Source organism: Pavona decussata, unplaced genomic scaffold (assembly GCF_977016875.1).
Source record: "Pavona decussata unplaced genomic scaffold, jaPavDecu1.1 SCAFFOLD_366, whole genome shotgun sequence".
Taxonomy (NCBI): domain Eukaryota; kingdom Metazoa; phylum Cnidaria; class Anthozoa; order Scleractinia; family Agariciidae; genus Pavona; species Pavona decussata.
Window position 1 is genome coordinate 558,244 of NW_028145742.1, and position 14,432 is coordinate 572,675.

General features: G+C 38.2%; 3 protein-coding genes across 4 annotated transcripts; 1 reads left to right on the plus strand and 2 right to left on the minus strand.

Annotated features, from left to right (window-relative positions):
• Positions 1 to 1,180: 1,180 nt before the first annotated feature.
• Positions 1,181 to 11,656, plus strand: LOC146452572 (palmitoyl-protein thioesterase 1-like). Of its 2 annotated transcripts, XM_085097555.1 has the most exons (11): positions 1,181 to 1,359; positions 5,388 to 5,497; positions 6,478 to 6,516; positions 6,627 to 6,715; positions 7,829 to 7,899; positions 8,415 to 8,502; positions 8,986 to 9,000; positions 9,143 to 9,236; positions 9,711 to 9,809; positions 10,471 to 10,542; positions 11,172 to 11,656. In XM_085097555.1, the coding sequence occupies exons 1-11, from the start codon at positions 1,254 to 1,256 to the stop codon at positions 11,292 to 11,294; spliced, it is 906 nt and encodes a 301-aa protein (XP_084953681.1). In that variant the 5' UTR covers positions 1,181 to 1,253; the 3' UTR covers positions 11,295 to 11,656. The 2 variants fall into 2 exon arrangements, with proteins under 2 accessions (XP_084953681.1, XP_084953682.1); XM_085097556.1 differs by lacking the exon at positions 8,986 to 9,000 and having other exon boundaries at positions 8,415 to 8,517.
• On the minus strand, positions 3,186 to 4,462 carry LOC146452573 (uncharacterized). The gene has a single exon (XM_085097553.1). It carries the CDS (start codon positions 4,308 to 4,310, stop codon positions 3,336 to 3,338), a length of 975 nt encoding a protein of 324 aa, XP_084953679.1. The 5' UTR covers positions 4,311 to 4,462; the 3' UTR covers positions 3,186 to 3,335.
• A 141-nt stretch (positions 11,657 to 11,797) lies between the features above and the next one.
• On the minus strand, positions 11,798 to 14,333 carry LOC146452574 (9,11-endoperoxide prostaglandin H2 reductase-like). The gene is made up of 3 exons (XM_085097551.1): positions 14,132 to 14,333; positions 13,478 to 13,945; positions 11,798 to 12,932 (listed from the first exon to the last, which is right to left on the minus strand). The coding sequence occupies exons 1-3, from the start codon at positions 14,230 to 14,232 to the stop codon at positions 12,503 to 12,505; spliced, it is 999 nt and encodes a 332-aa protein (XP_084953677.1). The 5' UTR covers positions 14,233 to 14,333; the 3' UTR covers positions 11,798 to 12,502.
• Positions 14,334 to 14,432: the final 99 nt, after the last annotated feature.

Here is a 14,432-nt window from a genome sequence, read left to right on the forward strand (position 1 = left end):
AGTCTAACAGGCTGTTCTTCATTTTCTTCGAAAGGCTGTTGGTCACCAAGTATCAGCATCAAATTTCTCCCTGGAAGATCAATGCTTATTTAACTCCCGAAGTCATGAGAATTAAGGATATGATCACTCAAGGTAAATTTTCTTGATATTTTAATATCTTCTCTCCAAAATTCTCGTTGCAAATAATGGTCATGGTCTTATTGATATAGATAGCCGAGAATATTTAATTCAACACTCCGAGAGTCGCACGAGGGGAAGCCATCAATTTAAATTTCGCCTGCCATATGCAAATAAAGACGTTTTTAAATTTTCGTTCTTCCCAAAAACTATAGCAGACTGGAACTGCCTCCCAGAGGCCATTGTTTCGTCAACCTCTTTGGAAATATTTAAACATAGGTTATTAGCTTTTCTTAAGTATTAGTATATAGTTTATATAGTTTTCTTTATTTGACTTTTTTATCATTATTTTATATATTGATATATCTGTATTTAATTCATTTGCTAATTTTATTTATTTTTATGGTTGGTGTGATATCTAAATTGATTTTACCGACCAAATAACATGTAAATGTAAATGTAAATTTTTAGAAGAAAACGTATGGGAACAAGATAGGAGAATTTGTTCTTTGATATTGAAATTCTCGCGGTCTGGTATCCAAAGTAACCTTGAACAGCAATTTATAAATCTTTTCCCATTCTAATGCATCATTACTGTTTAAATATTGCTAAGTACTTCATCTGGGCTATGTTGTGGTTGAGATCCTGGATCGTAATTCTGCACAGATGCGGAGGTTCCCTTGCTGAATCGACTTCGTGAGCCCATCAACTCCAGAACAATCTTTTGTTCTTCTGTTCAGTCAGAGATCGATCAGCGTCTGATCACAAGCGACCCTCGCTGTCTATTTCAGAAGCTTTGAGTACAGATAATTCCAGATTAGACTGAGAGCAGTCTCTCTTTCGCGAGCACGATCTTCGCCATTTGGCTTCTGGCTATGTCGTCTTACCCAGCCAGGGTTAAAGTATTGATTCATTAATTTATGTTAATTTTATGTTTTTATTTACTTTTACGTGAAAGAAAAACAAAAATGTCAATGAAGGCGCGCAACATGGAGGAGTTCCGGGTGCTACCATCCTCACCTCTCACGTGACCTAGTTTGCAAAACCGAGAAGACCCTGGGGACAGGTGTTTGCTGCAGGTCACGCGCTTTCCTTCCTGTTCAGCTGAAGCGCCATCGCCTTTCGGAAGAAGGAAAATGGAGCGACATTTTCAGTGTTTTGCTTTACTTTTAGCTTCAATTCTGGGTTGTTGCTTTACTGCTACCAATGGAGCAATACCTGTTGTAATTTGGCATGGCATGGGTGAGTAGTATGCATCGTGTGGATCCCTAAAGAAAGCAATAAATAGCGGGGATCGATCTGGTTATTTTTTTACATAATTTTACCAGAGCTTGTCAAAAGCTGACAAAAGCTTGGGCTAAATGATTCAACAGGGTAGTTTCTAGGTAGAAACGAGCTGTAAAATTTGGTACAGATTACGACAGTCGTGTTAAACTGATAAGCCGAGTTAGAAAGCTTGGAAATGGAAGTTTACGTCTTGTGCTTTCGTGATCGACTCTTTCACCGAGCTGTCACTCGAGATTCCTAAATTTTATCTCGCTGCCAAGGTTTTCTCCCGCATCATTATTGCAGTTATAGTAAACGCGATAACTGCTTTTCCGTGAAATTGCAAAGTTGATCAGCCAGATACGTAAGAGTGTAAAACTAATTTTCTGTCAATTCTTGTAAGTACTGTAAGTAAGGGCCGGGTCGCACTAGCGTAAAATGTTGTTTATTTTGCAAAAAAATCTGTCATTATATAGGGTTTGCTAGTGCGACCTCTAGTAAAAAAATTACAAAAATGAGCGGAATGCACGAAATGTTCAAAGATACCGCCACTTGAAATTGGCGAGCTCTAAACCTCGCCAAAATGTCACAAAACATCAAAAAAGCTTTTAAGACGTCAATCATGACGTAAATAGAAATCAATAGCGCGGTAAAATCAATTTTCTTGCGACTTTAGCGCCATTTTCTCGAGATGGATCCTATGTGGCCATATGCAAACTCTGGTGCTTTCAGTTACCTTCCATTCAATCAGCGAGCTTCCATCGGACAAGCAAATGATGTCAACCGTCCAGGAGTTCATTCGATGAGCCAGCCGACCTTCAGCCCTGCATATTCTGCACTGTATCCGGCGTACAACCCTCGCGGCTCTGGCTCTAGTTCCAACTCCAGCTCCATCGGCGAAACCCCTTCGCTGATCGAAGAAGAGATTCAGATAACAAGCCCTGCTTCAAGCAAGAGGTACGACAGGTGGACTAACGAACAACAGAGCTACTTGGTCCAGCTCTGGGCAGATAAGCAGGACCAGCTCAATAGCAAGGATTCGAGAGTGGCGTGGCGGGACATTGCCGAGCTGATAAACTTGAAGTTTGCCACCGACAAGACAATCGATAAGTGCCAACGAAAAATGAAATATTTAATCGATGCCTACAAAGAGAAGAAAGAGTGGAACAAGAATCAGACGGGTGGAAACCTAAGGAAATCTGTGTTCTACGATGAGATCGATGCTGTTTTGGGGTGCCGTGACATCGTGACTTTGCGCCATGTCTTAGACGCAGGGGCTCATGATTCATCAACGCGATCGTCTTCCTCAGATAGCGAGACAAGCTCAGTGAATGTGATCCCAGAAATAAACCGGGAAAAAGAGACCATTGCTACGCCGAAGACTCGCACAGAACGAAAGAAGGGGCAAGGAAAACGAAAAAGGAAGTTGGAGGATGCCAACGATGAAGAGTACGAAGTGCACCACAAGCGCACTATTGATGACATCAAAAGTCAAGGAGAGCGGGTGGTTTCTTGTATGGAAAAGATGCAGGAAATGCAAATGCAGCAAATGCAGTTTATGAATCAGTTTATGGGGAATTTTCTCCAGGCATTTAAGGACAAGTAATTTGAAATTTACCGCTATTTTTATTATGTATATTACAAGCTTAAGCATGGCGTTGCTTTAATTTGCGTTACGAACTATACATCTTACAGGAAAAGACAATTATACTGACATTAAAAGGAAAATGAAATTTTAAATTGTTTTATTTCGGATAAACTAAGTATATTTTGCGTTTTTTTTCACTAGTAATAACAGATGTTCAACAATAAAATTAATTGCCATTTGTAGCATTGCACTGTTCTGATTATCATTGAGCCAGTAACTTTGTTTCTTCTAAATGTTTACTGTTTGGTAGCCTACGTACAAGTCGGATTTACCGATTAAACTTCTACGATAATAAAAGCCAGGTTTACAAGGAAGAAATATATTCTTTTAAAATCTCCCTTACGTTATCTCCATCGTGCATTGTATTAACATCATCATCCGCGTTATCGTCACCATCATTTCCATCCTCGTCTTCCCATTCATCACCGTTCATTATGCAGAAGTTATGGAGTACTGCACAGGCTACTGCACTCTTGACTGCAAAGTCAATGCTACTGTCTAAACGCTTAGCTAAAATCCTCCATCGGCTCTTCAAAATACCAAAGGCACATTCTACAGACACTCTAGCGGCAGTCAGCTCTTTATTAAATGCAATCTCATCCCGGTCTCTAGTAGCCTCGGGAAATGGTTTCTGCAGCCATGGTACTAGTGGATAAGCGCTATCCCCCACCAGATAAGGCCGAATGACATGATGACCAACCTGTGCAGTGGGGTTTCTCAGAACTTCATCGCCTTCTGCGCGTCTGTACAACGTGCTGTTCCTCAATACTCGTGCATCGTGTAGGCTGCCAGGAAATCCCGCAGCAAAATCGAGGAACACTTTTCTACCGTCCACTACCCCTTGGACTATGAAATCATGTTGATGATATCGACTGAAATAGTCCACGGCGCTTTCAAGGGGTGCCTTTATCTGAATATGGGTGCCGTCAATAGCCCCGGCAATATTGGGAAGATCAGAGAGTTCGGCAAATGTTTCAACACAAGCTCTAGTCTCTGCTTCGGTAACTGGAAATTTTATGTACTCATTTCTCACTTCAAACAGCGCTTCAGTAACATCTTGCACTGCTTCAATCACGGTACTTTTCCCTACACCGAAGGTAGCGCCTATCGTTAGGTATGAGTTTCCATGTGCAAGACGGTAAAGCCCGAGGGCAAGTACCTTCTCTGGAGGAATACAGTCACGCAGCGCTGTGTTTTGTCTCAAAAGAAATGGACGCAGCACATTTAGAAGCACATCAAACGTATCCCTCGTCATTCGAAGTTGACTTTTGAAATACATCGCAGGAATTGCTCGGTCCCTGAAATGTATTTCAAACCAAGACACATTTGGTCTTGGCAATCGCCAACGGTATGGATTGGGTCGTCTTCGTCGTCTACGTTGCCGGACTTGGCGCTCGTACTCCAACAGCGCCAGTTGAGTATTCAGGTTATGAAGACTGTAGCCAGCATACATATTAAAAGTACTTGCAATTCTAACCTCCATACATTTTAAAAGAAATATCATTCCAAGGAAAGCGAAAGCTGCCCGTTGTGGTTCCATGTTGTTGTAAACAGCGTGATTATGTGACTCACTTTTGGCGGGAGATGAAATTTTATCTTCTTCTGTTGACACACGGTTGACATAACTAGTTGACTGTGCGACCCAGACTTAACAAAACATTTTTTTACCGGAAACAGAAATTTGAGCGAAATATTATCTCAACAAAACCAATTTTATCCTGTAGTGCGACCCGGCCCTAAGTAACTTAAAAACGTGCTTTGTTTACAATTAAAAATAAAAGTACTTGTCTTAAAAGTAAAGCAAAAGTTCTTGTCTGTACATGTAGTGGTACAGCCAGGCTTTCTTACAGGGTTTGCAGTTTGTGGGTTTATAGATCCCCTGAGCACTGCTATGCTAGTCTGCGGAGTAAAGCAGAAATCATCAGGATTGCATGCGTACAGAGGCATTTACTGAAAGAAATAGTGCAGTTTCTAGGTAGGCCACACCGTAAGATTTAGTACAGGTTATGACATTCGTATTAAATTGATAAGCTGAGGTGAATGCTTGGAAATAGAAGCCAGCATCTTTCGCTTTCATGATCGACTCTTGCTAGCTAGTCTTGCACCCAGTTGGCACTCAAGAGTCCTAAATTTTGTCCTTCAAACTCAACCCATGTGACACTAAGTCCGGGAATTGAACCCAGGCCACACTGGTGGGAGGCGTCGCGAGTGCTCTCACCACTTTGCTATATTTTGGGAAATTGAGTCAAGTGCCTATAACTTACCATTCTGAAAGCTATTCTGGTTGGAAAACATGGAGTACCATCCTAATAAATATTTACATGTGATGCAAAACAAGAGTGCTTTACGTTTTCAGGGGACTCATGCTGCAATCCTCTTAGTATGGGCTCCATCAAGAGCATGTTGGAGCAAAAGATTCCTGGCATTTATGTGCGGTCACTGATGATTGGTGATTCAATATTTCAGGTAGCGTCAGAAGTATGTGTAATGATCTGTATGCAGTGCCACTCAGTGTGTTATACACCTGCGTAGTAAATACTGAGGACCCTGAAAAAATACTATGAAGGCGCAGTATCTATGAAGGCAAGGCAGTCAGCAGTGCTGTCTTTAGCAACCAGACACAGGTTGAGTTATGGTGGGCATTTACAGTGAAGGTTACCGGCAACTTAGAACTTGAAAATATTGACTGAAAGACAACAGGCAGCTCGTGTCTTCAAGCCATTTTGTGCAGCCTCTAGTCTGTTCCCCTTACTTTAAACACCACAAAGCATTGAAAGTGTATGAAATGGAAACAATTTGTGTGTAGTTCAAAATAAAGCTGAGGACTGGGGGATTCTAACGTTAATTTTAGTGTGAATGGAAGTTTTTGAAAGGAACCCAGAATCTTGTTTTGTGACCCAATTCACAATCTAAGATAATTTATAATATTTATACCACAGTTTATTTATATTCTTGCTTTTACCCTTCAGAGGTTAATACAGTACTTTCATGTATTCTTGCTCTCAAGAAGCTTTCATAGTGTTTTTACTGGCCTAACATCTTTAGTGGAACTGGTATAAATATTATAATCTTAGATTGGTCACATAGACTGTCTATGTGTAAGACGTAAACTTCATGGAATCCAACAATACTCAGCACTTCTAGAGACCCCCTGCCCCCCCTCCTCCCCCTGGTTGAGGGAGAAGTAAATGGCCAGTGGTAGATCTGGATGATGGCCTGGCCCCACCTTACACAAAGTTCTGGATCTGCCGCTAGCGACATTCATTCCTTTGAAGGTCACTGTTGACAAGTAGCATATTCAGTAGCATTGTATTCAGACAATAAGCAAAATAACAGAGATCTACTTTTGACTTACAAATCCTTTTGATACATTTTGGCACTGCCTCTTCTTCCAAACCCTTTTATTGACAACTGTTTTCTGGTTGTAATATTATTGTTTCTTTTAGGATACGGAAAATGGGTTCTTGATGAATGCCAATGATCAGGTAATTTTTTAAAATTATATTGCCCATTTATTTAATATACAAATATTATAAAAGTAATTCTCTGTTTTTAGCTAGTACTCATTGCCTGAACAATCATTTTTTGTTGGCAGGTCAAACAGGTTTGTGACAAAGTTGCTTCTGATCCCAAGCTGAAGGACGGATATAATGCTCTTGGATTTTCACAAGGTGGACAGTTTTTGTGAGTACAGACAGTTGAACGAGCCCTTCATTCCATCAAACTTGATTGGTGTAGCATGGTGAACAGAAGCTCTGACCTCAAGAAGGGGAGGCTTTGCCTTAAGGACGGTACCTACTATTGTTACTGCGGATACGTTCTGCGCATTGCGAGATACTCAGGTTTCCTATGGGTGGTGCCTACTAATACAGGAATATTTTTGCGCGGTTTAAAACTATACGGAGAAAGCAGAACTTACCATTTGTCGTTGGCATCTCAAAAGAAAATTGGGGGTAACCATGCATTTTTCAGAGAAAATGAAGCTTCAATTTAGGAAAAAATCCCATACATGGCTTTATATTTTGGCACTTTTTAGAGATATTGTTGCTTAATTATCTCTGAAAAATGCGTGGTTACCCCAAATTTTCTTTTTGGATTCCAATAGGCCTTGCTAAGATTTGCTTTATCCGCATAGTCATAAACTGCGCAAAAATACTTCGGTTTTAGTAGGCACCGTCCTTAAGAGCAGGTAGAGGTGGCGTGGCCTAGAGGTTAGGGCTCCAGACTTGTAACGCAGAGGTCCTGGGTTTAAGTCCCGGTCTGACCACTTGGATTTGTTTCATGGTAGCCCTGTTTTCAAATACAAAGTTACACTTTGTAAATAGTCAACTGGCTTGCCTCCTACCAGACGGGACTCTTAACAAATGTTATGTTCAGTTTGTATATTTATTTCACTGATTTATAGTGTGCTCAAATTATAGCTCTACAGTGCTAACTAAAATACTTTGATGATTGAAAAAGCTCATTATTATAAATTATTATTATTATTATTATTATTATTATTATTATTATTATTATTATTATTATTGATTATTCAGATAAATTAGAAAGACAGCAAAGTTGGATCTCTTGCAATTTTTTATCAAATCCGTCTTTTTAAAAGTTTAATGTATCTGGCACATGGTAAATAGTGTTCTGTAATGTTCAACAGCACTTACTGTAATGTCAGTCAACCAGAGTTGGCAACGGACTTCCTTCATGGGACAGACAATCAAAATTTAATTCCAAGTTTGAACTATACATGTGTCACTATTGGAGTAAATAAGTTTTTTCTAATAATTATTTATTTAACTCTAGACGTGCTGTCGCCCAGAGATGTCCCAACCCTCCGATGTTTAATCTGGTTAGTTTTGGTGGACAACATCAAGGTGAGACACTAGTATGTGAACAATCAAAATAATATAAATATACTGGTGCTACCAGAACTCAATATGGAGGTTCATGAGTAATGGTCATACATGTTATGTGAATCTATGAACTCAATTCCAAGCTTAGATGAGAGTACAAAACAAATTTGTGTCAGAGGCAGTGTGTATTGCAACAAATGTCACAAGCATATATCCTCTGATTTACACTACAAAAACTCATTAATAATTCATAAGCCCATTGACCTATCAAATGGTCGATAAAACGTCACATGCAGTGGTTTTAAAACCCAATAAAACCTCCTCCTTATTAGTATGTGGTGTTTAATGTTTTTCTTGTATGTTTATTTCCAACGTTCACAAACTCACGAACTCTCTTGACACACGCTTTTCCAGGAATGTTTTTGAAGCCATTCAAAAACCCTTGCTGCACGTGTTTTATAGGGTCTAAAATCCCGATTAAACACTGCTGCTCGTATTTTAAACATTACATAATCAGCTGTGATATTTTCCCCCAGGTGTTTATGGATTCCCTCATTGCCCTGGTGACAACTCCACCATCTGTGACTATGTCAGAAAGCTGTTGAATTATGGAGCTTATAATAGGTATTGTATCTCACTGTTGATAAATTAACGATAGATGTTTTTCATCACGTGGTAAGTTAGTCATCATGTCAGTTGTTATGTAAGAACGATTTGACAGTTGTAAATTTTCTCTTCTTCAAATGAATCAAAATTTAATGAAATACAGCGCAGCTGTATTCCAAGTGATCATAAGAAGACCTTGAGAAATACCTGTAGGCTTGTGCATTTATTCATCTTGGGCTTGTTTTGTTTCTTAGAGGGTTCTGGGCATTTTATTCTTGTTTTAGTTTTTTTTAGTTAATGCTTTCATTGTAATAGAAACTTTACACTACTCTACATGTACATACAATACATGTAGTGTAAATTCTTGTTTTAGTATGTTGTGGTCTGTCATACATCTTGCTTCTTTGCATTTTTACAAGTTGTCATCATGCCTCAATTATAATATTATTATAATTTATTCACATTCTATTCTGTTTTTTTTTTTTCTGTGATGTTATATAGCTGGATTCAAAGCTTGTGAGTATTGAATATATTTCCATTTTTCCATTGTCCTGACTATCATACCTTAATTTCTTTTAACATAAATAATTATTTGTTAACAAAGTTGATTTTATACCTTATTATTCATTAAAATTTAATGTTAAATGTTTTTCACCAGCCTTGTTCAGGCAGAATACTGGCATGACCCACTGAATGAGGAAGAATATAAGGAAAAGAGTGTCTTCTTGGCAGATATAAATCAAGAAAAGGAGGTAAAAGAGTAAAGAAAACTCATTCACAAGAAATTCACCTGACATACATACCTACATAATCTTTATTTAAACACGATGATAATTAAAGCTGTTAGCTTGTGGGGACCCCTCCCCCCCCCCCATACACCATCTCTCAGGAAAATTAAGGCATGGGTCTCCAGTTATTTGCTAAAAAAAATTAAGGGGATAGCCTACCTTCTGAAGATTTAGCCATAACATCTAAGACTTTGGAGGCATAATATGCTTGCAAATTTCAACATATTCATTTATTACCATTATTATTATTATTATTGTACTATTCTGCAGTGTAGCATTATAAATTCAACTTTGCACTTTGTGTTAATTTCAAATCAAGATAACAGTAGGACTGTTGAAAAATGTCATTTAAAATAACAAATATTGACAGATGTAAATTAGTTTGGCATAGTTGCACTGTCCTTCCTTTAATCAATTTAACTAAACTTGAATTTTCAGAAGAAGCACCCTGAATACAAGGAGAACCTGATGAAACTAAAGAACTTTGTGATGGTGATGTTTGCTAATGATACGATGGTCGTTCCAAAGGAGTCTGAGGTATGTAAAACTTTACATCATTCCCGGTGTGTATTCGTCTTATGTTATAGCCAGGAAGGTTATCCCAACAGTGGATTTCCCTAGAAAGAGGTCACTACACATTTTATCCTTGGCTAGCACTTTAACCATTAAACACAATCGGTAATGAACTGTTTTTTGCTGTAACAAAAAAAAAATTGACTGATCAAAATAACTGGCATAGGTATCTATTAAGTATTTTTGGAGTATGGCCCTTGGCGAAAAGTGTTTCACAGAGTAGTTATGCAACTTGGGTTGGCTGATTTCCTCTCCCTACCCCCTTGAGGGGTGGGGTGGACTTTCCATGGTGGGGATGGAGGAGGGTTGGATATGTTCTGGAACAACACAATGAATGCTGCCATTGCCAGATTACTCTCATTGCACTGCTAATGAACAGACCATATTATTTTATATATTTCATAAATTAGCCTCAATTCAAGCTATTGCAACCTGCTTGCATAGATTGGAGCTTAACTAAGATCAATCACCTAAATATTTCTCTTCATAACATTTTTGCACTCATTTGGAGATATTTCAAATTCCCTACTGCCTTATCCTCTCGCCCTACTCTCCCCATGGGGAGGAAGATCCAATGACACGGTCATTCTGAATTGCACTCTTTTTGTTTTGATTTCTTGGACAGTGGTTTGGTTTCTACAAGCCTGGACAAGCAAAAGAAAAGTACACTCTACAGGAAAGCGAGTTGTACCAAGATGTGAGTATTGTTGGATGAGCTACAAGTGTACGAATTGAAATAACATGTAAAACAATGTTAACGTTTGTAATCAACCTTTTTGTGTGATAAAGAACAAAGGAAAGGACAAAATGGAAAAAATTAAATAAATGCATAAGAAGATAGCTTGTAGCCTGAAGCCCTCATTTCTTGACTATTAATTAGTGTAAGTCCACAGCTTTTGTTACTATACACTGAAAATCAATAGGTGTTAGTAGTTTTTTTTAATAACCTTGTTAATAAAAACCTCCAATTAACAAATTGACGGCAGTTTTCTATGGGCTGTACTCTAATCAATCACAAATTGATTTAATAAAATGTTCAAAAATCAAGTGTAACCACAAGCCATAGGTGAGTGATTTCACTGCCATTGAACATTTTATGGCATCATTGTGCAATGACATGGAAAAAAATAAGTGGAATTGGCTTTAGTTCCCTCAAGAAAGCGCATTTGTTACATCTGACGTCATTTTTATTGTCTGCACTCTATAAATGTAGACAACAGCTAGTAAGAGAATAGTGACAGAATTTTGACAGTTATTGTAAAACTGTATTTGCTGTCTTTTTATGAGATTTGGAAACTAAAATGCAACTGACTTGTTCTCTTATAGGACTTGCTGGGCCTGAAACAAATGGACCAAGATAAGAAGCTGCACTTCCTCACTGCAATTGGAGATCACCTGCAGTTTTCAGACAAGTTCTTCGATGAGCAGATTTTACCATTTTTGAAGTAAAAGTCTGCCACTTTGTTATTGTAGCCCTCAGCTGACTCACGAAGCCGTACGCAGATTAGATGATAGATTGGACAATAAATTAAACTGTTTTTTGTACCCATGTATTAAAATTATAAACATAGTTTGCCTCGTAATTTGCTCTGAAGTATGCACTTGTTACATTATCACAAAATATAATTATGTATAAATATGGCAAATAGCAGAAAGTGCAAAATCTGAATAATATTATTAAATAATGTTCTTCACTTAGAACAGAGAATGTTCAGTTCTGTTACAATAATATACAACCATTTTGTACCCTAAAATAATAAAAACAAAAGTAGTAACATTTTTCAATAAACTGTGTTAACACCATTAATAAATGTTGCCTTTAATTATTTCTTATTAACATGTTTAAATAACAACCATCAGAGTCGGGATCTTGATGGCTTTTTTAGAGAGCTTAATTTTGATTGACTATTTTTTAAATACTATTAAACAGTCATACATGTAGCAAATTTTGTATTTTGTCCAATTGGGCTATTTCCAGCCCAAGTCCATCTTGAACGTTTGTAAAAAACAAAAATTCACTCAGAGAAATGGGTATCCGTTTGAGATAAGGAGAGGTTCAAGGTACACTGTAGCCAGTGTTTGTGGTAGAGGAAGTTTATTGTACCAGCTAAAGCAGCCCTCCCCCCGTCCCCCTCCACACAAGGGATAGTTGGTTGAGAAAAACACAGTGAGTCAGTTATTAGAAGACAGTTTAGACAGTGTTTAACAAAACCATGTTTTAAGTCATTTTCAATTACCTAAACATTGTCTGACGGTAATAAGAAGGCTTGCATCCCAGACTAGAAAACTATTTATCTGCCTAAAATCAACCCCTTATGAACAGATTTTGGAACTTGTAAGAGAAAAAAAGGCTGAGTAAAAATGCAATTGCCTACTGTTCAGCCATCTCTAGTTTTCAGTTAACCCTTTAACCCCTAATATCAAACTACAAAATCTCCTATCTTGTCCCCATAATTTAGTTTTAAAAGTACTGGGGAGAAGTTATTATAATATCAAGAAAATTCACCTTAGGTGATCACATCCTTAATTCTCATGATCTCAGTGGTTGAATAAACGTTGGCATTACAAGGAGAAATTTGATGCTGGTCCCTGTTAGGGCTTACAGGGTCAATAGTTTAGTGTCGGAAAAGTGTCCCTAGTGTCAGGCTCAAATATAACTAGCCATTCCACGGCTCCTGTATTTTAGGTCTGCCTGTCCTGAACCCCTCTTCCAATCCATCCAGAATATTCATCTCCTCATCAGACAAATTAAAGTCAAATATGCTGGCATTTTCTTCAATTCGGGACAATCGACTGGACTTGGGAATACATACATAATCTTTCTGTATACACCATCTTAATAAAATCTGAGCAGGGGTTTTTCCATGTTTGTCTCCAATCTCCTTCAGCATGGGATGACCAAGTTTCTTTGCTCTTGTCAGTGGTGAGTAAGCTTGAATAACAATCCCTTGTTTCTTGCAGTAATTTACCACATCAGTTTCTTGTAAAAAGGGATGTACCTCAATTTGATTGATGGATGGTATCACGGTGGAGTACTTTCTCAGTTCCTCAAGATGGTGAATGCCAAAATTGGATACACCAATTGATCTACGGCAACAAAAAGAACCAGGGTCTTTTTTAATAAAAACAAGTCGAGCATAATTTCCTTCTAAAGTAAATTATTATTTAGATTAATTTTCCTTGGTTATTGTCTTTCTGATTGGATTTATTTAATAAATATCACAACCCTCCAGGTTTATTTTCAATTTTTCCTCTTTTGTTTGCTAAATAGAGATTGGGGTAGGGGGAGGGGGCTTCTTTAAAATTATGAATTTGTAACAAAACTGAACATTTTTCCAAACTTTTACCTCAATACAGTAATAGGTCGTGTACTAACCTAAGTTTTCCCGTAGCCAAACAGACTGATATTGTACATCAGTTATAAAGTATTTCCTTCATGTTTTCTACCTTGGAAGGGGGATGGCTTGGGGCTTTTATTTAAAATCTGTCCTTTTGGAGAGGGGGATTCAATTACAGATAGTGGGGGCAAGGACGGGGGGGGGGGGGGGAGGGGGGGGGCTACACAAAATATGAAAAAGCTCCAATATATTGGGAATGTTAAGCATGCCATCTCAAAACAGAGCTCTACAAACCTAATCAGCCCTTGCTCTTTTAACTTGACCATGGCATTCCAAGAAGGTACAACTTTGTCGGGAACTGGCGAATGCATCAGGTACAAGTCCACATATTCCAATCCAAATTTTCCTAAACTCTTGTTGAAAGCTCCCAATGTCTTGTCAAAGCCATGATCATCGTCATAAAGCTTTGTGACAACAAAAATATCTTCTCTTGGGATTTTACTCTGCCTTATAGCCTCGCCAACACTCTCTTCGTTCATGTATCTCGCCGCTGTATCAATTTGTCTGTAGCCTTTTTCCAAAGCCCTGAGAACTGCATTCCGAGTTTCTTCGCCTGATCCAGCTTGATACACACCCAGGCCAAAAATGGGGATTTTCACGCCATCGTTAAGAGTCAAAGTTGAGGAGATATTGATGATATTTGATCGAGGCGTTGAAGTGTAGAACTTGCGGTTATCTCTGGCAAAATCTTTGCAATTTTCACTGTTCGATTCACACGAGTCATCATCGGCCAAAGAGAGTGAAAGCATTAACAGAAAGAAAATAAAATCAATCATCTTGCCTAAAATACAACTAAGAAAATGCCTGAATAATTGTAAAACGTAAGAAAAGCGTGGTTTTTATGTAAGCTGCATAAGAGATGTAATTAAAAATAAGGCGAAACCTTACCTATGTTTCCAAGCCTGGAATGACAACCGTGCTCTCTTCTCAGCTGTAGACGTTAATTTGGAAAAATTCGCCAAGCGTGATAAATTTCCCCAGAGAACCATGCCTTTTATACCCTTTTCGTGATTTTGTTGTAGAAATTATATTATGTTCACACCGTCAAAATAAAAACATTGATCGATATTTTTTCGCAGTGTGAAAATATTTTGGTTTTGTTCCCAGACCTCTCCCTGATCAAAATGATAAAAAGCCGGAAGTCGGCGATGAGGTTGTGGATGGAAGGGGTGGGATGTAGTTTACACCG